This window comes from Neofelis nebulosa, chromosome 3, assembly GCF_028018385.1.
Source record: "Neofelis nebulosa isolate mNeoNeb1 chromosome 3, mNeoNeb1.pri, whole genome shotgun sequence".
Classification (NCBI taxonomy): Eukaryota; Metazoa; Chordata; class Mammalia; order Carnivora; family Felidae; genus Neofelis; species Neofelis nebulosa.
The window spans coordinates 14,303,832-14,327,562 of NC_080784.1; the positions used below are offsets into that span (position 1 = coordinate 14,303,832).

Consider the following 23,731-nt stretch of genomic DNA (forward strand, 5'->3'; position numbering starts at 1 on the left):
AAAAAATAATGAGAACAAAAGGAGAGATACTGAACACCGTGTAACAACTAAAAGGCACTGCTCCACACAATTCAAATCTAGAGGAATTTATTTTTTCTTAGCAAAATATGATTGACCCCAAATTATTTCACAACATGAAGAAAACTTTCCAAAACCAATTATCTCAGAAGAGAGTAGGAGAGTGGCTAAAAGGTTACCATTATAAAGGAAATCGTTCCTTTTGGTGAATTTTAGGATCCGAGGTGAATTGTACATAACCTTTAAAGTGGAGCTCAATCCAAGGTTCAAAAAGCCATTTAACACCACACACACACACACACACACACACACACACACACGATGGAAAGTACTAAAATTCATATTATAAAGCTGGTGTAACCTTAATAGTAACCAAAAATCTTGATTAAAATAGAACATAAAAGAGGCTATCTAGACCAAAATTACTTCTTGATATATGTGTGAAAAGTAGTCTAAATAACTGTTTGCATGTAAGAATCTAGCAATGTATAAAACGGATGATAGTCTAGGCCAAATTAATAACCAAGAAGTTACTAATCCTTGGTATAATGTGAGGATTTTTCAATGTTAGGAAGTCTATTAACATAATTAGATTAATAAATCAAAGTAGAAAAACATGATCTTATCAATAAATGATGAAAAGGTTTGGGATAAAATTTAGAAACCATTCCTTATTAAAGTAAAACTCACTAAGTAAAACAAGAATAAAAAAACACAAGCATCTTAGTCATACATAAGATGACCACTGAAAAAATTTGAACAGTATTCTAATTGAGGAGATCCTAGGACCATTTCAGTGAAAATCAGGAACATGAGAGAGGCTCACCTCCTCTCTCACAATTCCTATTCAGAATCGTTTTTGATGTTTTAGCGACTGAACTAAGAGAAGAAAATTGAATCATTGATTTATATTTTGCAAAACGTTAAAGTTGGCACTTTTGTGAACCGTATGTCAGTTGTATACATACAAAAACCACATGTCTCTAGAAGTTAAACGAAATAGTTGGAAGCAAATTGGTGCTTGGATGAATACAAGATAAATATACAGGCATCAGAGGTAATGGAGCATAGTGGTTAAGAGCATAGATTCTGGATCCAGGTGATCTGTGTTTGAGTCCTAGGTCTGCCATTCATTAGCTGACTGGCGAGTGACGTAACCTTGGCCAAGTAACTTGCTTGGACACATTACTTAGTTTCTCTCTGCTTCAGTTTTCTTCCACGTAGATTGCACCTTAGTTTTCAATCTATAGTTGTTGAGAATGAAATGAGTGAGAATACTGCCTGATACACATGTTAAATACTATTTTTGAGTAATTCTTAAACAATAACTGGCTAGCTTTGGAAGTCAGAATAAAACATCCTATCCAGACAGCAACAAACACTATAAAATTCTTTGGGATAAATTTTATAAAAGTGCTATGAGGCCTTTTATGAAGAGATCTCTAAAATGTTATTGGAAAACATAAAACAAGATCTGAGTAGGTAGGAAGACAGTCAGTGTTTTTACACGGGAAGACTGATACCCTAAGAATACCAATTCTCCCCAGAATGTGTGGAAGTCAAGGTTTGTTTTAAATTAGAGAAAGGGGTCTTAGAGTGCACGCGGGGGAATAAATCTGAAAATAGTCAAAAACATATTTAAAAGGCTAATAATGATGATAAAATGGCAATTAGATAATATATATATAATATATTATATATATATTATATATTAATATATATAAATATGTATTATATATATTATATATTATATATATTATACATTAATATATATGTATTATATATGTTATATATTATATAGTATATAGTATATATTAATATATATAAATATGTATTATATATATTATATATTATATAATATATATAAATATGTATTATATATTATATATTATATAATATATATAAATATGTATTATATATTATATAATATATATATAAATATGTATTACATATCTTAATATATAATATATATAAATACATATATTATATATATATTAAGTCCTATGAAGCCACTGCAATCACATCTATATGATATTGGCATAAATAAGGATAAGTCAATCAGTGGAATAGACTGAAATTTCAGAAATAGATCCTAGTATATAGGGAAATTTAGCATGAAACAGAAAATGGTTTTTCCATTCAGTGGGATTTGATAAATGGTGCTGGCACAACTGGTTATCCATCTGGAAGAATATAAAATTGGACCCATATCTCTCAGCATATTCAAAAATAAGTTAAGATGGATTAAAGACAAATGTAAAAAATAAAGCAGGAAGAATTCTAGCAGTTAATTTAACAGACTGGATAAAGTAGGATCGACTTGATCCACAAATAGCAGCAAGCTCCCACAACAACGACTTCAACATCCAACAGTTATAAACCAGGAAACAAGGAGTCTAGAGGTGGACTGTTCAGGGTTCAAAGATGCCATCAAGGACCCAGGTTCCTTCTGTCTTTGTTCTGGCATCCTTAGCACGTGGCCTTTGTCCTGTGGGTCCCCAGATGTTCGCTGCATTTTCATATTCCTGGCTGAAACAGAATAAAAGCAAAGGTGAGAAGTCCTTCTCCCCCTTGGACTGTTTCTTTTTACTCCCCGGAGATGTCTTGCTGCGTCTCTTTTTTCAGAACTGTTATACTTGGCTACGCTTAGCTGCATGAGAAGAGGGAACATTTACTATTTTTGCTTTCCAGCTTTTATAACAGAGGAAGGCAAGGAAAAAGTGGTTGTGAATCCACACAGCCTGACCGGGAGACTACCCGTACACATCGAGAGTAGGGCAGACCCTTCTCCTAGAAACAGAAAACTCAGAAGAAAAAGCTTAAATGATTAATTTTGTATTTAAAACCTGAGGTATGTAGATTAAAATACCATAAACAAAATTATTACTTTGGGAATTATGTTTACGACCCACGTGACAGATATAAGGTCTAAGATGTAATATATGAAGAGAGAACTTTCACCAATTGAAAACAGAAAGACAAACAGTCCGATGGGAGAAGCGTCAGGGATAAACCATTCATAAAAGAGCAAATTTAAGTAGTCGGGTTAAACATGTGGAAAGGTGATCGGTTTTCCTGTTAGTCTGAGAAAGGCAGTAGCTAACCCCAGCTCCTATCCCCCCACTGCAAAGCTCCCAACCTGGCTTCCCTCACTGAGCATTTGTGGACCGTGTGACTACCGGTGCTCTGCTTGGGGAATATTCCTCCCACCTTGGAAAGCGGAAAATTAATGGAAGAGGCTATGGTGGTGAGAGGTTTTCCCGGTTGGAATTCTGAACACATTTTTTCAGGGAGACAGCCTCCGTACCTGGATGTCATGCTTTACTGTGCTTTTCATCCAGTTCCTCAGACACAGAGAACTTCATTACTTATATGTTCCATCATGGCCCCCTACATGTTGTTTTCATAGGAAAATATATCCAGTTGACCCTTGAACAGCATGGGGGTTGGGGCCCCGACACCCCACACAGTCAAGAATCCACGTATAACTTTTGACGTCCCCCAAACTTAACTACTAATAAGCCCACTGTTACTGGAAGCCTTACCAATAACATAAGCAGTCAATTCTCATACGCTCTGAATGCTGTATGTATTATATTCTGGATTCTGACAATAAAATAAGCTAGAGAAAAGAAAATGTTATTAAGGAAATCATAAAGAAGAGAAAATACATTTATAGCACTGTACTATATCAAAAAATACCCACATGTAAGTGGGCCCACGCAAGTCAGACCCATGCTGTTCAAGGGTCACCCTGTCGACTTCTCAACACAGTATACTCGTAAAGTGAGGACTTTCTATACACTTGTGAAGTTTTGGCTTAGTAAGAAACCAAAAAAAAAAAAACAAAAACAAAAACAAAAAAAAAACAGTGTATGAATCGCTTTACTCAAAAACTTTTAGATAAGAATATGAAGAAAACAGAACAAAAATCCATTTGTAATACTAGAGAGAGTGGGGGAGAGAGAGAAAGAAAGGAAAAAAGGAAAGGAAAGAAAAGAAAAAAAAAGAAAACAAAGAAAGAGCAGGCTGCACGTGTAGCTGAATATGGAAAATTTTGGGTTTACCTTCTTCCTTTCATCCAGCTTCAGCCAGGGTGAGATTTCATTTGGTGCTGGGCAGAGGCACATTGTCTCTACTGAACCATAACCACAATCCTCTTAAAAACAACTTCTGCTGGCATTGCCCTATAATGTTTTGCTGGATAAAGACATTTTGCCTGTTAGAATGATAGCATCCGTGACATATCAGGATTGTGCCGAGGGAGAGAATGAAGAGAGTTAGTGACATATAGGTGGGACCGTGCCTCTCAAATATTTTCATCAATTTCCAAATAGAAAAAGGCCCATTTTTAGCTTTTAGATATAGATTGCTTGGGCGGGGGGTGGGGGAGGGAAGTTTTATTGCTAGAATATTACTAAAATGATGAATAATTTAAAAATCTTTCTCTATGCTGTATGTTCCAGAGAGGTCAAAAGAATTAGATTCATATTTCTTAGATGTAGAACATGAAGGTTATACATATCATTTTAGAATGTCACTAACAGCACTGGGCTGATGTAAAAATAGTATTAACACCACCTTTAAGATAACAATTATGTGTCTGTACCATTTTATCCTGCTTCGGAAGCGAAATGGGCCGCATTCATTTTTTTCCCTCGCTCCCCTTATTTTTATTTTATTTATTTGTGTTTTTTTGCATTATGAAAATATATTAAACATTCCAGCATGTTGAAAATTGTGAAAGAGGAAGATTTGGGAGCCAAGAGCAAAATGCTTTTAATTTTAAAGACTGAGATTTAGTTTAGTCTTGGATGCCATTATGGTGAATAATGGGAACTGATCCTAGACTTCAAAAGAAATATGACCATATGGTCTTACCATTCAGCACTTAATGCTGCTATGAATTTCCAGTTATACCCCAAACTTTTCATTTCCCCAGTGTTCCCCCTCACCTCTGTCATCATACAAAAATGAAAGGAATCTGAAACCCTTTTTTTTTTTTTTTTCTGAAATACTAACTGATGCAGAGAAAGCTTTTTCTTGGTGAGCCTAGGGTTTTATAAAGAAAGACAAAAACCTGAAACATTAATCAGATACACCAGGCTAATTACCGCAACTCCAAAGTTTATTACTTTTAAATATTAACTACTTAAAATGATTCATTTAGAGATCAAAATGATTAATCCTTCTCAGTCACTATAAATGTCAGCGGCGGGATTAAAGGATTTAGATGGTCATGTTTACTCAACCTTACGTTTCTGTACTTAAAGACACAAGTTAAATAGTTCCAGTTTATCATTGTTGCCCGTTAATGTTTTCCTCTCAGATGCCTCTTTTAGCTCCCCTGCCTAACTGATCGTTAACTAATTTTGGCTGTTAAAGAGGCAAGTGTTTCTCTCTGGCTTGGTGGCCAACCTGCTTTGTAGATTACCTTCCAGAAGGTGTGAGTAGATAGATGTAGCTTATAGCCCTCCTCCGGACGCAGTGGAGGTAATCCTTTCCCCCTGCTTCGGCCTTTATTGGTCTGATGTCTTGAGCCCCCAGCTTCCTGCTACATTTTGTATCCGGTCCTCCCCACGTTGCCGTTTCGGATCCACATCATGAATCACTGTGGTGCCGCTTCAGTCGCAATTATTAAACACCTGCCGCTTCATGCCCAACCGTATGCATATTTAAACCAATAGCTACTGCAGCTTGACTCAGATACCGCCAGACAGGGTGTAGACACGTTATGATCACTCGGGTCTTAGATTGTTCTGAAAAAAAATAATAATAATAATAATTACTAAGTGACAACAAGAAGCAAATTCATTTCGGAATGCTTTTTGATAAAAACCAAGCGCGAAGTTATTTCTCTAGTTACAAATTGTTGCCAATATCAAGGTGACACCGTTTTGGGGGTTGGGTGTATAAATCCTTGGTGATTCATGCTTACAGAGATGCTCTTTCGTTACAAGTCAGCGGACTCACAACCGAATGTTTGTGATTTGAGTCACCAGACTCAAACCCATTATCTGGGTTTGCTGCCCGCCCCCCCCCCCACCCCCCCCCACCCCGGAACTCCACAAATCTTCTCCTGAAGAAAATGTACGTTCTCCGGGCCATTCATTTTTAAATGTTATTTATTTATTTATTTATTTATTTATTTATTTATTTATTTATTTTTGAGAGAGAGAGAGACAGAGAGACAGAGAGACAGAGAGCGCATGAGCGGGGGAGGGGCAGAGAGCGAGGAAGAGAGAGAGAATCCCAAGCAGGCCCTGCTCAGCACAGAGCCAGAAGCCAGGCTCAAACTCGGTGAGATCATGATCTGAGCCACAACCAAGGGTCAGATGCGTAACTGACCAAGCCACCCAGGCGCCCTGGGTCATTCATTTTAACTCTGCTTTCTTTGCTCGCAAATATACTTGGGGTTTCCCCTTGTCACCCTCCTCACCAAGTTCGCCATGGCGCCTCTGGCTCCTGTCCTCATTGGCAGAGGTGCCCTGCACAGCTGAGTTCAGGATAAATGCCCTCAGGCCAACCTGCAGTGGCTTCCATTAGACTCGTGTTTTGAATAACAAACCGGATTCTAATTATGACATACAGATCATGTTCTCCGTCTTCTAAGAACTTGAGATCATCAGTATGTGGTTATGGGTGTTACTATCACATGACCAGGTAAATTGAGCAAGCCGCTGAAGATGCTCGCATTTTACATACAGTGTAAAATGGGGTGGGGCAGTTAAGGTATTTAATGGGATTTAAAGTTGAATTTTGGAACGTTGTTTTGTGTAGGGCCTTATAAGTAACGATCTATACCATCATTGCAATTTCTGTTGCATGTTCAAGGGTGGGTATTCCGTTCAAACGGTGACAAATGTAGCTTAAGAAGGTTAAAGCATTTGGATTGTCCCATAAAATAGGCATTAGGTCTCAAAGGGGAAAAAGTTACATACATTTCTAGATTGTGTGATCTTCTTATCATTTTGCAAACGCAGCAAAAACAGGGAACTCTAGATAAGATGGTGGTGACATTAATTCCACAAGCATCAAATGAGAAATATTTGCCCAATTTGTAGTTTTGTGTTATCCTCCATTGTTGGGGGAATGTCAGTGCCTAAGGAGAGAGAATCCATCCAAACTCACAGCAACCAAGGAAAATATTTAAAGACAATTATAGATTATTTTATTTCCACGTATTAAGTGTATATTGAATCTTCCCTCCGTTTCCCAAACTCCATTTGGAGGGTTGTGACTATAGAAGAAATGAATGAATAGCCACCATTTTCCAAAGCCATGTGTGATGAAAGGAAGGGCAGAAATGAAATATTGCTGTTCCAACACTTCTTACATAACTTTACTTCTTCACAACCAATAAGGAAGGATTTTTAAAATCCAGCTTCTCCAGGAGAAGGTAATAAATTAAAATTCTAATTATGGAAGAGGAGCTAAAAATTAGCAAATCAAAAAATATATATATTTGGGTTTTTTAAAGGATATAGACTTCAATTTTTTCTTTAGTATGTTTTTTTAGATTAAGGGAAATAACATGCAAAGTAAAACTTCACAACTATAAAATAGAGCATCACTAATTTCCTTCACTTACAGTCCCCTCTAAATGATCATCACAACAGTTTTCTAGCCTTCCTCACCTTTATTCATGCTCAAAACCATAAGCACTCACATAATCTGTTGGTTCTCTTTCTTAGTTTCCAAAAATGGGACCAGACTGTACACACCATTCTGCAACTTGTATTTTTTTTTTTTTACTTGAAATATATATCACGGGCTTCCCTCCAGATTCAAAGATATAGGTCCAAACTCACTATTTATGCTAGCCACATAGTGTTCCATTGAACAGGATACATAAAGTATTCAGCCATTCCCTTTCTGGTAAGCATTCCAATTATTTTAACTTTTGCAGCCATGACATAGTAATCATTATTTGTACATGCACATTTAAGATCAGGTGATTTTAGCCTCAGAAGTAGACTTTCTGTGCTGAGTATTTTTAATTTTAATGGAAAAACATTTTCAAAGAGTAAACCAGCATGATAGAAAGCAAAGAAAAAATAATAGGATAAAATTATAATGAATTCACCTAGCGGGCCCACAGAATCAACTGTTTTTGAAAATCACAGCAATTCTTGGTTTGTACCCCAAATTTCAATACCGCTGACCTCCATTCCAATTCCCCATTGCACACTTGCGGTATGATATACTCTCTCGCAATGTGGTATAAGAGAGAATCTACACATGATAACAAGTGTGGAATATACACAAGAGAAATGAAGATATATATTGACAAAAACTTGTACATGAATGTTCATGGCAGCATTTCATAATAACCAAAAAGTGGAAACAACTCCAATGTCCATTAACTGGTGAATGGATTCTGTAACTGAACCCAAGTGCATCGGCCCGAAGCACAGCAAAGCCAATCGCTGAGACATCAGGTATGCAGTAAGGGAACAATCTATTCAAGAGGCAGCCAGAGGAGGAAATGGGGGGACAAGGCCAAATCCACTTCCCCAAAGGGGAACAGAACAAGCTTTTTATAATCATAGGGATGAGACTACATTTATACTGATGAGAAGGAGCAGAGGGAACGTAAGATTATCCATAAAGAAAGATGGAGAATGTGCATTGAGCGAACATATCCGTAACACACATCCCAAGTTTATTTTGGAATGGAGACTTCACATCGGAGTGAGGCAGAACTCAGCCCTTGACATGTTGGGAAGTTACCTTGGGCAAGGAGGAGGGGTTATGGGCATGCTCTGAGAGCAGGCATAGAGTTATCCCTGGATAAGGAAAGTAGGGCCTTGCTTGTTCCTAGGCTGGGGCCGTATCCGTTGACTTTTGAGTCCAGGCTTCTGCAGAGACAGCTGGTGAGTTTGTTAGTGGGGTCTGAAAGTCACAATAACAGATTAGGGGAAGCGGTTCTCTGAAAAACAAGTTTTAAACTCTCTGCTAATTTAACCTCATTCACCGTATGGGGCACGGATTCAATTCCCGCCCCCCCTTCCCCCCGAGTTATGATCATTTCTCAATCTTGATGACTTGGGACAATGACCACTACAGCCACTTCTTTATCTCCTCATTTGAGGTTGGTTTGGGGTAAAGAGCAGTTTTTGCAGATCTTATCTGTAGCACGCCATGTGAGGGGCTAACCGGAAGTGTTTAACCCATAGGTCACAGCAGCGAGGGAAGTCGAAACCACATGGAGTCAGACATGCCAAGTTTTTCCCTGTTACAGATATCCCATACAACTGAATACTATTTGACCCTAAAACTGAAGTATGGATATATATTACAATGTGGATGAACCTTCAAAACGTAATGCTGAGGGAAAGAAGCCAGGCACAAAAGTCCACATACTGTAGGGTCTGTAGGGTCTGTTTTATTTGAAATGCCCTGAATAGGCAAATCTGTAGTGACAGAGAGTGAATTGGTGTTTGCCTAGGGCTAGGGTGAGGAGAGGAGGGGTTGGGGGGGGGGTGGCAAGAGGAGGTGACTGATCGTTGGTACAGAGTTTCTTGGGGGGAGGTGATAAAAATGTTCTGAAGTTGATTGTGGTGATAGTTGCACACCACGAGGCATGTACCGAAAACAGAAAAAAGAAAAAAACAAGGGAGAGAGAAGAGAGAGAAAGCAAAATCTAGACTGTAGAGCAATCTAGACTCGAGGGAAGAAAATAACCGTGGGTTGGGAAGTGGACCACCCCATAGTACAATCTGTTTCTTCTCAACGCACCCAGAGATAGTAGATGTCTTGCTTACTGGTGAATGTACTTGGCATAGCAGCTTTGAAAAATCCCTCCCTGCTCTGACAACGTTATAGATGCTTTGTGAGAAAAAGTCCAAGAAGCTAAGCCATTTCCCAAGCCCCTTCCTTTATGGGAGGAGTAGCTTTGCTACGTGCCGACCTCATTTGAAGCATTTGTTCTTAGCTGGTCCTGTCCACTTTGTCACAGACCTTTACTCATTTCTTTCAAAATGGGAACTTTTTTTTTTTTTAACGATCCAACCTGCCCACGTTGTTGTTTTTTCAGTTTTTAAAAAACAGATTTTCAAATTTATAAGCATAGGAAAACAAAAACGCCTAATCTGATCCAAGCTATCGTTGCCTTTTAATCACAGTGAATTTCACCCTCAGGTACACTTTATTCTCACTGCAATGTATGGTTTTGGTACTGGTTCAAATTATAGTAGGAAATTCTGTGTTGGCCCCGCTAATCAAGGTGACCAAAATGCAATGTGCAGGAGATAAATACTTACTTCACCAGTTCTAGCCAAATGGAATTAGCACAAAGACTCTAAAAGACAAAGAGGGAAATTAGGGTCATGTTGTTAGAACCATTGCAAAGAATACAGTCTGAAGAAAACATGGAAAATAAGAATAAATGCGTCCTTATCTCTTTCATGTTTCTTGAAGCCAAAGCAAGATGGCCACGTTTTTAGCTGGTTCCAGAAGCATTTTTTCTACCTTTGTCTTTCCACTTTTGTACATTGCCCTAAAGCCTTCCCTACCAACCTCGCTCAGCCCAACCCTCCCACCTCTGTGATAACCTTCTGCCAGCTGTCTCTCTTCCCCGAGTCAGAAGCCTTTCTTCTTTCCATCATCTGTTTTTGATAAGTATAGCCCATCTTGCTAACACTGCTGCTAGATTGTGGAAAATAACCTGCTAGAACTAATTTATTCTGGTTTGATCCCTAGGTCTCCCGGTGGCGTTTGCATTAAAACAGGGGATCCCACAAACAAGAATCCTTAACCAAAGAGGGGAATTGACATGAATAGGGTCCGAAGCACCTAAGCAGATCTGGGCTAGAGATACTTTTGAATGAAGGAAAAGTGAAAGTCAACGGTGGTGGCGGTGTGGCTGTTCTAAAATTATTTGGAAACGATCCTCTCCTCACCATCAAATGCTGCATTTCTTTATGCTTGTCAATTACATTTGTCCAGGGGTTTATTTTTTAAGCCATTCTCATTTAGCCTTTCTTCATACTAGTCAAAATTGACATAAAGTATCTCTTAAACCAAGTCGTGAGAACCCTGAAAGATGGAAAAATAGAGTAAAGGGATTTGAACAGAGCTAGTGAGTGGCTTTAACTTCGATCTGCTGGAGGTCAGGTTTAGTGTTCTCTTCTAGAGGAAACGACAGCAGACTTTTTAATTTAGGAAGCCAATCTAACAGGGTTCCCTCCGCGTGTGCTTGCTTTCCAGCTTGCATTTCAGAAAGAGCCCGTAAGAGTTTTGAGTTATTGTGAGACGTTGATTTCCGAGGGTCAGATGTTGAAGGAGTTTGGACTCTACGTATTGGCTCATAGGGATGGTGCTTTGGGTATTTATTTGCAAAGTGAACTGTGTTTACATACCTGAGCAACAAATAATTGAAGATAGTTTTCTGTTTTCCTTCACCTCATAGATTTTTGCATCAAGATGTTACCATTGTAAAAAGTCAATAACGTGGAAAATGTTTTAAGTTGCATTTCAAAGATTAGAAAGAAGTTTTACTGCTTTTAACCTCTCTCTTATTTTTATTTTCCAACATGGGCACCTCCCCAAATAGAGGAAAGATGCAGAGGATTTTATCATTCATTTTTGCCCTTTAAAAATTATTATGTATTCTTATTTTGAAAAATCAACATGTATAATGGTAATATTTAACTGTTTTTGACCCCTTTCTTCCCTCTTCCCATTTAAAATGTGATGTATAAATAACAGTGGAGAAATTCTCCCACCACTATTCCATTAACTGTCCATGACCGTGACCTCTTTGGGATTTACTTTCATAATACAAGCTACACTAATTCTTTTAAAAAAGATTCTGACAATACTGTGCCTTAATTCGTCAGGCTTGCCCACTTTTTCCACTGGTCCAATGGGCTCTTTTTCCCTTTTCTTCTTCTCTTTTTTATTTTCCGACATATTTTTTGGTTCAGGTACTTATTCAAATCTCTCTGATAAGCAGTTTGATTTGCAGCTAATTGTAGCAACAGATTTTCATTATTTATGAGTGTCATTGTCAGAACCCATTTCGAAGTCTGACCAAGATAAAGCTGATTCCGACTTCTGATATGACCACAGCAATACAGCAATCAACCACACTAGTTAAAATGTGCTGAGGCCTGGAGGCTACTGATACCTTTATAACCAAATATGTACTATATTGTGCATTATGTTTGTCTCACTTCCTAGAAGATTCAACATGTTGTTATTTTATCACAAATCACCTATGACATCCGCTTTTAAAACATACAGTGTTGCGTTAGCTCTCACACCAGCCAATTAACTTTAAAATGTTCGTAGATTGAAGAGACAGAAGTAGGAAAATGAAAACTGTGAGTGATCTAAATGCTTCACATTCTTGAAAGGTTGGTTTTATGTAGTGGCATTTAAATCAGTCGTTGTGTGCTGTTATTCTTTACATGGATTTTGATTCTGGTCGGTACCTAAATCTAAATCTCAGACTCCATCACACCAGCACGAGCCAAGAAATGGAAGAGTCATATACCTGCATCCTACAAGCAAACATATTTCTCCCTCTACTCATCCAGAGGCCCATAAAACATACATGAAAGTTCAAGAATACATACACGATTGGCAAAGTCATTAATAAGAGTAGTCATTTTAAAGTGTCACCTAATTTAAACACTTTTACTTTAAGTTATTGCCGTGTCGTGGGTTTTATTATGCTCAATTTATTAGTAAAGGCCCGCAGGGTTCACAGCCGTTTATTTTTCAGGGAACTTGATTTTATCATTAATTTTTAAATACATTTTTCTCCCACTTTATTTTTAGAGTGCACTTTATTTGCAAAAATTGGTTTACTCTGATCAATACCGTTGTTTCCAGGTGATTACTAAAGATGTCTAGAAAGTCATATGTCTGCAAATTTTCAAGGCATGACACTCCAAAATATAGTATATGTATACACACACACACACACACACACACACACACACGCAAGATTTGTGTTTACATCAGTTGCTAACTTAAGGTGGGAATATGTAATAAAGATTGACCAAGCTCCTATTTCTACTTAACAAGTAACTTAGTCTCTTTTCTCTTGCAAATGAGTGACATCTGGGTGGGAAAAATCCCATCATTTAGGACTAGAGCCAAGACATAAGAGATAACTCAGACAGTTTCTCTTGCTTCCCAAGTTGTGAAACAAAATTCGATCACTGATAACCAGTCCTTTCTCTGGGCTGAGTTGGCATGGTGTGTTCTCCTTGGCTTACCCCCCCGCCCCCGGAGGTGCTTACGGGCTTAAGTGGTTGACAAAGGAGCTCTAAGTGGGGGTGTGTGGGAAGTCGGGGGAGGAACCCCACCCGCCCGCCATAATTGCACCCACTTGACCATATGCCATGCTTTGCTAATGTAAACACCTGGTGCTGATAACTGAAAAACCTGAATGCTTGAGTGTTTATTTTAGGGAGATTTCTTTAAAAAAAAAAAGAAGAAGAAGAAGAAAATGAAACATGTACTCACTAGTTGTTATCTTTTTTTCCCCCTAATTAGGACAGAATTTTACCCTAAGGCAGTTAGGAGTTTGTGAACCAGCAACTCGAAGAGGACTTGTGTTTTGTGCGGAAATGGGGCTCCCCCACAGAGGTTACTCTATCAGTGCAGGGTCAGATGCTGATACTGAAAATGAAGCAGTGATGTCCCCAGAGCATGCCATGAGACTTTGGGGCAGGGGGGTCAAATCAGGCCGCAGCTCCTGCCTGTCAAGCCGGTCCAACTCAGCCCTCACCCTGACAGATACGGAGCACGAAAACAAGTCAGACAGTGAGAATGGTAAGTACCATTTTTTGCTCTATAATGTTGGCCTTCAGAGCTGCTGTCTGTTTTAGTCAAATGTGGGGGCATGCTTCTCTTCCTTTCTTCTCTCCTCACATTTCTTCCTTCTCTTTCTTCCTTCTTCCTTTCTTTTGGTTCTAATGCAGTAGAACTCAAGAAGTGTCCTTGAATAATGCATTTTTTCCTGGAAAAAAATCAATATTCGACATCAGATGGTTAAATTATGCAAGCAGTCTATGATGTGTTAGCTATAGTTTTGAAAAACATTTTAATTATGTACAGAAAAAAAAAAAAAGATTAGCTTTGACTTATCTTGGACCATGTCACCTGTTATTCTCTGTGGGGTAGCAAAGCCAGTGGTGATAAAGTTTACCCCAGAGCCAGCTTGTAATCAAAGATGTCTTTGTAGATTCCTCTTGAAGATATCTCAAAGTTGCAGAATCTTAGAATGGATGAGTGAGCACACAGAATAGTTTATTAACAGGGCTCAAGTGATTGAAGAACAAATTTGATCATGCTTTAAACTTACTGGTTGATGAGAGCCATTGAAATTTTGGTAAAGAGGGAGAGTGTGGTTTTTGATGTGCTTTGCGGACTGGATTATCATGCAGTTAAGTCCACACGCAGAAATTGCATTGTAGGATATCCAAATAGCAGTGTTGCATACTGTAAGAAAGGTGTCTTTATAAATTATTGGGATTTTTTTCTTAGTGCCAATGCGGGATAATAACAACAGTTCATTTATATACAATAATAGCTTTAAAGGGAAACTTAATTTTTCATCAGTATTGCTTTTAAGAAGAATTGGGGCGTCAGTGCCAACGTCCCAGACAACAAAAGGACATTTCTCTGTCAGCATTGAGTATTCACGGTGCCCTTGCTACTTTAATATAGTGATTGATGCTATGTGTGTATGATGCACCAGGAAGCAAGGAGAAAATTAAAATGGAGGAATTGCATGACATTTGAAAAGAAAGATGGTTGTTTCACCAACGGCGTTTCATTTGTATTACTTATTGACCAACTTTGTCAGTTTCGCTTTGCCATAGGAAAGCAGGTCTGTTCAGCTTTCCGTTTTAGCTGCCACAGGACGGAGTGGTGCCTGATGCTTTCACTCTTACCGGCTTCCCTTCGAGTCACAAAAAAAAAGTCTCACTTAAACCGACTAACACAGGATCTTATGTAGAATACTTCAGCGCGTCAAACCAAAGTCAAGATCGATTAATGATTCGCACTCACTGTATTCATTTTGGAAGTGTCAGTTTTTGATGGTGGCTGGCTTTATTCCAGCCCCAAACAGGAAACAAGGACGGTTCTTTCTGACAAAATGAGTCTTCGAATCAGGCTGCCAGCGTTTCTCTGAGCTAATCCACTCACCTCCGTAAAACCTGTATTTGTATCTGCTTTCACTGGGGATTCAGAAGTTCCTGACCTTAAATGCGTAAGCGTTGGTACAAACTTTGTTTCCTGTCTATCCGAATCTTCAGGTACGATGGTTATATTCCAACGTAGCACTCGGCATTTGATTTCCCTAAACTACATGATTAAAACCTATGGTAGTTATAGAAAAGAACAGAACGCAGCAGGATAACGCATTCGTTTCTGATTATCTGCATTATATCCATACCCGTATCCATTAAATATTGTCTCGTATCGGGTCAGGTTGTTCTTTCCACCCCCAATCTTTGCAGCATCTTTATCCTTTCTAATGACAAATGTATCCTGTTAGAGCATCTGTATTCGTAAAACAGAAATGAAGTGTACGATTTTTAAAATTCTACACCTGCTGAAGCGATTTCACGGTGAATGCCCCAACACATGCCGTTTTTTGTTTTTCGTTTTTTTTTCTTTTTGGAAAATCTAAAACTTACCAAATTTTCAGCTTCTAGTTAAGAGTATGAAATATCCAAATGGCAGGGAGGAGAGAAGGAAGACTGGGTTTCTCCCTACCATGGACCCTCACCATCTGCATGGACTGTCATTACGTAGAGGAGGTCCTCGCCTCCCCTGCTCCCTGGTAGACCTTGTTCGTGGAGTTATGTCAAGGTGAGAGAAGGTATGCTCTTTCCTGGCTCCAGGTGCTTGTTATGAAGCAGAATGAAGAGAGACAGGAAGAGGGTGTCAAGGGCCCTGCATCGAAATTCAGAACATTTGGTAGCATTTGTTGAGAGTAAACAGGTCAGCCAAGTTAAGAGTATAGAGTGTCAAAAACAATGTTTGTTGAGCTGGGCAAGGGATGACTTAAACTCGTGTTTACTCTTTTCCCCAAGGTTTGGCTGTGGTTGTTTTTAAAAAAAAAAAAAAAAAAAAAACACAACAACAACAAAACACATTTTGATGGTCCAAGAAGTCCCAATGAGGTCAGCCTAGGGAAGAAAACAAAAGAGCAAATAAAACAGATATGGCCTCTGAAGGGACACTGGTTGTCACGTAGATTTAATATGTACGGCCATAGGAGCATTTCAGATTAATTTCAGATTATTTGTTCTGAATTGTCACTGATCAGTCCGAAGGAGCAAGATTCCACTAAAAGGAATGAATTGCATTAAGAGGTGGGAGAGCATACTTTTCTGGGATATGTAGCAGATCTTTTGAATTGTGGAATGAAACAAGAGTATGGAGGAATTTTTTTTTTTTCTGATATCAAAACTATGGATATCTTTCTTAAGCTGAGTTGTAGGGAAAACTAGAATCCATAATCCTACACACGGCCTTCTAACATTCTTCTAAGCCGTATCCTCAAGACTGTTACGTAGTTTGCTGTTACTATTTCTGGTCAAATATTTCTAATATAAAATAAAAATAATTGAATTCTGTCCTCGGTTATTCTTCGCAGCTCTAAGTTTGAGAGGCTATTGATTTTTCCAGTGATATCTTTCTTTGCTTTTCATTATTTTAAGTGTCTAATATCATTCACTGCACTAGCTTCAGATGCATCATTGGAAGTTCCATTATATCACTCTAGGTCGAAACAAGAAGGACATGTGAGAAATAACTCACCGAAATGAAACGAATTTAGGAACCAGACATTGCCTTGTTTTCATCCGGTTTAGCACTGGAGTTTTCGTTGACTGTTTTCATCATTTGAAATAACTGTGAATAGGCTGTTTTCCCCAGAAAACTGTTATTCAACATTTGTAAAATTATGCAAGCCAAGTGCCCGATGTTCTAGTTGAAACTTCAAAGAAGAGTGTAGTCACTAAAAGGGATTAGGTTTCATTTATTTATTGATAAAGAGGCCAACAGTTCAAGTTAAGAAGGCGCTAGAACGGCTGTGAGGCTAATGAAATTTTGATGGTCTGAGCATCCCACAAGAGGAAAGGAACATTCGGACCATGTCACACGTCTCCATGTTAGCAGAGATTCAAAACAAGTGATAAAATTTATTCTTTTGCAAAACTAACTCTTCACCAACCACGGGGATTTGAAGTTAAAAAAGCATTTAGGGGAAAGAATTTTTTTTTTTTCCGGTATATTGAGTTAACGTATGCAATTCCAAATGTTGATCTTGTTCTGAGTTAAGGATATGGGAGAAGACCGTTCTAGACACATAGTGCTTGCTGTGGTCGTTCTCCTCATTCTCCAGCCAGATACTGGTGGGGCAGTGGTTTGTGGTCACCTACTAAGCCGCCGTTCTGGTAAGCTGTTGAGAGGTGACAAAATAAACGTGATGAGTCGCCCTCAGCAAAGGTAGAATTACCAGTATGCTCTGGGCTGTTTTAAGCATCTTTCCTGTCTCTGCTGTATTGTTAAAAGACCCCCGGCTGAATTTCCGCTCTCCAGCTTTGCAGGTAATCTGATCTCAGTTCCAACTGTCTATTTAAATGTCAGGAACAAAGGACTTTTTTTTTTTTCCCCCAAGACACCAACCTTTAAGCTTTAAAAATGTTTGTTTGTGCATCTTGTCCCAGAAGAAGCCAAAACATAGAACATCCTTTGTCGTCCGGCGGTGCGGCATCATGAAAGGTGCCTGGGTTTAGAATCACACTGGTCAAGGTTTCAGTCTCTTCTTTCAGCAGCTGCGACTCTTGGCTCCCGAATCACCCGGAGCTGGAGTTCCCAACTTTCCCCTCTCTGCCTCCTCGTCTTCGGGGGTACTGCAGTCCCAGAGGTGCGGTGCTGTCCTGCTGAGGTCCTCGTCTTGGTTCATCTCCCTCTCTCCGTAGTCTCTTATGCCCCTTGGAAAGCCATGACCTTTGAAGTTAGACCAGGAGGAGCTGGCACTCCTCTTCCGCCTCACTGTCATTCTGGACCTCGAGGGCCTCCACTGAGGGATGGTTGAGGACATGTCGTCAGGGGGCAGATCACCTGGGTTTGCATGGGTCCCACCACCTCTGCGCTGTGTGACCTTGAACAAGTTAGTTGACCTTCCTGTGCTGCAGTTTCCACAGGGGTAAAATAGAGAAAATGGCACATAGCATATAGTCCGTATAGGGCTGTTGTAAGGATTAAACGAGTTCAGATCTACAGAGCTCATCGTGTGCCTAGAACACTGGCGTCGAGTGAGTGCCCAAAAGTGCGCGTTCTTATCATCCGTAAAAAGTGGACAATTATGCCTCCTTCCTAAGAGGTGATGGGGATTGAGTTAGATAAGCATCATCAAGTTACCTCCACCGTTTTGGCCCACAGCGAATCCCCCCTCCTACCCACCCCCGCCTCTTTTTACTCTCTCTCTGTCTGCATTAGTTTTGTACGTGTGTCGAGAGGAGGGAGGGCTAGTGGTCTCCAGAAAAGGCACTGATAATTTGCATAGTCTGGTGTTTCTGTCGCCATTTATTGACTCTTTTATTTTCCTCCCAAACCCCACATCCTTTTTAATTTACTGTAATTAAATGAATATACGTTGAATGGTGCCGATAATTAGTCTGATGGCTGTAGACTTCAAAGACTTTTAGCCTGCTCCTTCCCCTCCTGGCCAAAGGAAATTTCAAAAGTAGTGTTTCCCTCAAAGGCATGTTACTTAGACAGCCAGTCAATTAAAAGGCAATTACCTGATGCTCATCAGTTCACACGGTAAAATAAATCATTCCTGAAAGACTTTATTTCTCACCTGGGGTCTTAGCAATATACCTGTTGTAGGACCTCACTGCTGCCACACTCATTGTGCATGATCCTGAAGTTTTAAGGGCTAATTTGGCTGACAAAGAGGGGAGAGCAGTCAAGTGCAATATTTTTAGGTGAAATAGATACTTTGTGCAGATAAAATACTTCAAGGAACCAGTTGTCCTTTGGAATACTGTTGTCATTTTTGAAACATTTATTTATCTTTGAGAGAGAGAGCGAGAGCACGAGCAGGGGAGGGGCAGAGAGAGGGAGGCAGAGGATCGGAAGCAGGCTCCCTGCTGTCAGGGCAGGGCCCAACGCAGGACTTGAACTCACACACCATGAGATCATGACCTGAGCCACCCAGGCGCCCCAGAATTCCATTGCCTCAACTTTACCCACGAACCTTTCAGCCTACTTTGGAAATTGATTTTATGAATTAGGATGGAATTCTGTTGCCACAGGAAATAAATACTTCAGCGTTATTCTAATTTTATGAGATTTTACTACACATACTAAACTATAATTTGCATATAAATTCCATTATGGGCTCTCTTCTGGCATGTAATGGTCACTTTTGGCGCGTTCTACCGTTGTAAATTATATTTTATGTTTTAGGTGCCCTGGGATGTCAGAAACAGCAAAAGTCAGATGCTGTATACTTGCTAAATCAAGCTCAGAATTAGAGTACTGCTTTGCAGAGTCCAGTCAAATAGTTTCGAATATATAAAAGTAATTATATTGCCTTGATATGTATACATTTATGGTTTAATAGCGACTTGCCATTCTCTTCACAAAAGCTTCCCTATTTCACTTTGAAGAATGAGATACGTTTATTTCGTGGATGTGTTACAGGTCACCCGAGCAAATAAAGCTATGATGTGAATTTTTTTTTTTTTAATTTAGCGTTCTGACACACTAATTAAGGAGGCTCTAAAGTATACCAACTTTGTTGCTGTGACCTAAGTATATATATGTGTGTTTTCCATTCTAAGAGGATTTTCAGAACCTCTTGGCTGTTTGCTACTTTTCACATGACTATTGCTATTTCTGCAGACTTCAATTTGTGCTTTAAGTATTGTTCAGAGCATGTGGACTAGATGCTCTCTCTGTTTATAGTCTAAATGTTCTTTTCATTGTAGAGTCGAAATCAAAGTAAAGCGTACTAGGCACATATCAAAACTGATGATGTGTGCTATTTTGATTTTTGAATGTGTTTTTGATATCCTTGAAAAATCACAGTGGTAGCAGGAAGATTGTTTTAATTAATGAATTGAACGGCAGCAAATGCTGAATCAGGTTTATTGATGTAATTATCACTGAAATAGAAAAATTGAGTGTTAGAGCCATAGAACCTTAGTGGATTTGCCATTCTGTGGGTATTCAAGTGTTTGAAAAGCAACTAACTGGGGGTTTTCTTGGTGCTACTTAAAGAATATTCTTCCCAAGTCATAATAATTCTGTTTATCAACATTATACACACATGCAAGTATAAACGTGAAGACCTTATACATTATTTACTGAGTAGTGTGAACAATGGTTTTACTACATTGAAGTTTTTTTATATTTATCAGTGGATTTGAGATAATTTTCCATAATGAATAGACTGTACAGAAACTAAAGGCAAAATCTTTTTTTTTTTAAGTTTATTTATTTATTTTGAGAGAGAGACATGAGAGGGGCAGAGAGAGAGGGAGAGAGAGAGAATCCCAAGCAGGCTTCCCACTGTCAGCACAGAGCCCGCCCCAGGGCCTGAACCCATGAACTGTGAGATCATGACCTGAGCCAAAACCAAGAGTCAGGCATTTAACCCATCGAGCCACCCAGGGGCTCCTAAAAAATGCAAAATCACTTTAAAATGCATATTGAAATTCCTACAAATGCGTATAAATTTGAGAAAAGGGCAATTAAAAATGTCTTATGAGTAGTACCTTGACTTTACATATCGTCGCACAGACAGTGCACTTGGGTGGCTCAGTCGGTTTCGGCTCAGGTCCTGAGCCTGATCTCATGGTTCGTGGGTTTGAGCCCCACATCAGGCTCTATGTTGATGGCACGGAGCCTGCTTTGGATTCTGTCTCCCTCTCTCTCTCTCTCTGCCCCTTCCCTGCTCGCTCTCTCTCTCTCTCTCTATTTCTATCTCTCTTAAATAAATAAACATTAAATATTGTCACACAGAAACTGAAAAGTGAACACAGTTTAGATGTGACTTTTTGAACTGAATTCTTACTTACTATGCCAACTACATCTTCCCTCAATGAACAGTAAATGCTGGGTATTGTACCAGGTGCTGGAAAAACAAAAAGGAGTAAGAAGTCATCCCCAACTTCGAGAGACTCATAGGCTGAGTGGGCCAACGGGCTTGGATTTTAATGTGGTAAATGGTATTAGCACACGATATGCAAAGTCAGTGTCAGCACAGAGAAGATTGTTGCCAACAGAGATTGAGGGTGGGAGAGAAGAGGGAGGAAGAAGGAGGTGGCTTTGGAATGCAGGCTCGAAGATGTATAGAAATTCAAGACATAGAGTAGCAAAGGAGAAGGGATAAAATCTGTAGGGACTCTTCTGAGAGCCATGGGCTGTTTGGTACCTGGAACACAGGATGTGGGGAGGTGAGTGATGATTTGCGGCGGTGCAAGCTGCCCCAAACCATATTTGCAAACGGCCACGCGGCCATGTTAAGACATCTGTCCTTTTTCCTGAAGGTGATGGAAAGGCTCTGAAGGATTTTCGTGCAGAGTAATATTACAGTCCTATTTACAGTCTACGGAGCACTCTGAAAGCAGTCCCGAAAGTCGACTGTCTTCCCCACAGGGAGTAAGACCTGTAGGGGCTCGGCTCTGTGCACCATTCCATCTCTGTACTCACCTTGCCCAGTGCCTGAGCCTGGAGGTACAGTGTTTGCTGAGCAAAGACGCAGTGGGTTTGTAGGTCGAACTTGAAACCAAATGGGCCAACCAGGTAGTATTATAATTATCAGAGTGAGAAGATACACAAGTTTAAACCAAGAACTAGGCAGGAGAGGAAGACTGATTGAAATAGAAAGCATCAAGAGTTGAAGATTTATTCATCGTGCTGGGATTAGGGACGTTTAAAAAGACCCTGTAATGTGGAAGAACAGTACGATCCCAGCAATGGTATAATTCAAGTTGGAGGTTAAAGTATATTGTTTGTCGTAGAGTTAGTAAGTCAGACATGAACGGGTTGTATTTAAGGTGTCTGGGGACACCAAAGTTCAATAATCTATTAAGCAGTTATACATAGAGTAAGAAAATTCAAGTAGATTTTGTTTAAAAACATTTACCTTATAATCTATATCATTGCAGTGCAAGCCATGTGGCAGAATTAAAAGTGTCCCCAAAAGCAAACCTTGAGTCAAGAGGAGAACGGAAGGTTAAGTCCTGAGTTCACCAATATGTAACATAAAGGCTTAAAGGGAGTACCCATGAAAGAGACAAAGGAGGACCCTCCACAGAGATAAAGAGAAAAATCAATAAGGTCTGTTCACAGGAGACAAGAGAGAGCGGGGATGGGAAGCGAGAGAGGGTCTAAACTTCCAAAAGTCTAGTGAGTCAAGTGCAGAGATACCCTTTGGACTGCACACGAGGTTATTCATTTCTTTTTCCAACGTTTTTTTTTTTTTTTTTTTTTGGGGGGGACAGAGAGAGACAGAGCATGAACGGGGGAGGGGCAGAGAGAGAGGGAGACACAGAATCGGAAACAGGCTCCAGGCTCCGAGCCATCGGCCCAGAGCCTGATGCGGGGCTCGAACTCACGGACCGCGAGATCGTGACCTGGCTGAAGTCGGACGCTTAACCGACTGCGCCACCCAGGCGCCCCGGTTATTCATTTCTGTGTAGGGGGCATGGTGGTCAAATTGCAGTGGGAGGGCATAAGAACAGAAACCTAAAAATATGGCACCAACAAGTGTTGATCATTCTTTCCAAAGACAGAAGGGAGGTAGGCTGGCAACCCCTGAGATACACAGAGGCAGAGGTATTTTTATGTCGGAGGACATTTCAGCCTCTTTATAAGGAAAAGGAAGGAGCCATCCAGCAACGAGAAGGGGAACAGAGAGATTAGGGAACATTGATAATTTGGCCTCTGAGGGATGTAGAGCAAAGGGATCTTGGAAATACAAATTTATGTCACTGCGAATCTCTCAAAGCGTTTTATCGTTTAAGGTACTCCTCATCTTAAAACTGTGTGTGCATGATAAGTTTTGGGTTTGTTATAGAAAAGGTACACTTAAAAAAGGTAAACTTCGATCTGTATTGATTAGAATCATGCAAATGGCAAGTCGGTGTAGTATAAGTTGATGATAGCTGACGGAATTGAGACTCTGTGTCATCAGAAGGTTTGGGGGAAAGTACATTCTTATTCAAAATTGATGCTTTATTTCAGGTAGTTCTATAAAACCGTAAGTACAGACACACACACACACACACACACACACACACACACACACCCAGAATCCAGTGGAAAACAGGTAGTTATTGACTTCGGAGCCTGACCTAACAGGACTGTTCTCCGTACTCCTCCAGACACATAGGTAACTTCTTTCTTTTCCTTATCCTTTCCTTTGCTTAAGAAACGTGCGTGTTTATAAACTTAAAATTGTATAACGAGATTGGATCATTAATTAATACTCTCAAGGCATTATCAAACATTTATTTTAAAAAATCACATCCAAAAGGGGGCCAGAAAGCCATATCACAAGAGATATGTCCAAGAAAAAAAGAGAAATACGCTATAAAACGCCAGAGTGGAAGTTATTACCTGTGTATTGCAGTTTGGAAGATGGTGACCCTGTGAGATGATTATTCAGACTAAACTGAATAATTGATTTGTCTTAATTAGTTAATATCAAAGTAAT

General features: G+C 39.5%; 1 protein-coding gene across 3 annotated transcripts in view; it reads left to right on the forward strand.

Annotated features, from left to right (window-relative positions):
* Window positions 1-23,731, forward strand: part of TENM3 (teneurin transmembrane protein 3) — a 2,564,262-nt gene that overhangs the window by 2,119,907 nt on the left and 420,624 nt on the right. For all 3 annotated transcript variants that reach the window (XM_058719934.1, XM_058719936.1, XM_058719935.1), the window contains one exon: window positions 13,531-13,809. In XM_058719934.1, coding sequence (XP_058575917.1) covers window positions 13,531-13,809 — 279 coding nt within the window. The remainder of the gene's footprint in view (window positions 1-13,530; window positions 13,810-23,731) is intronic.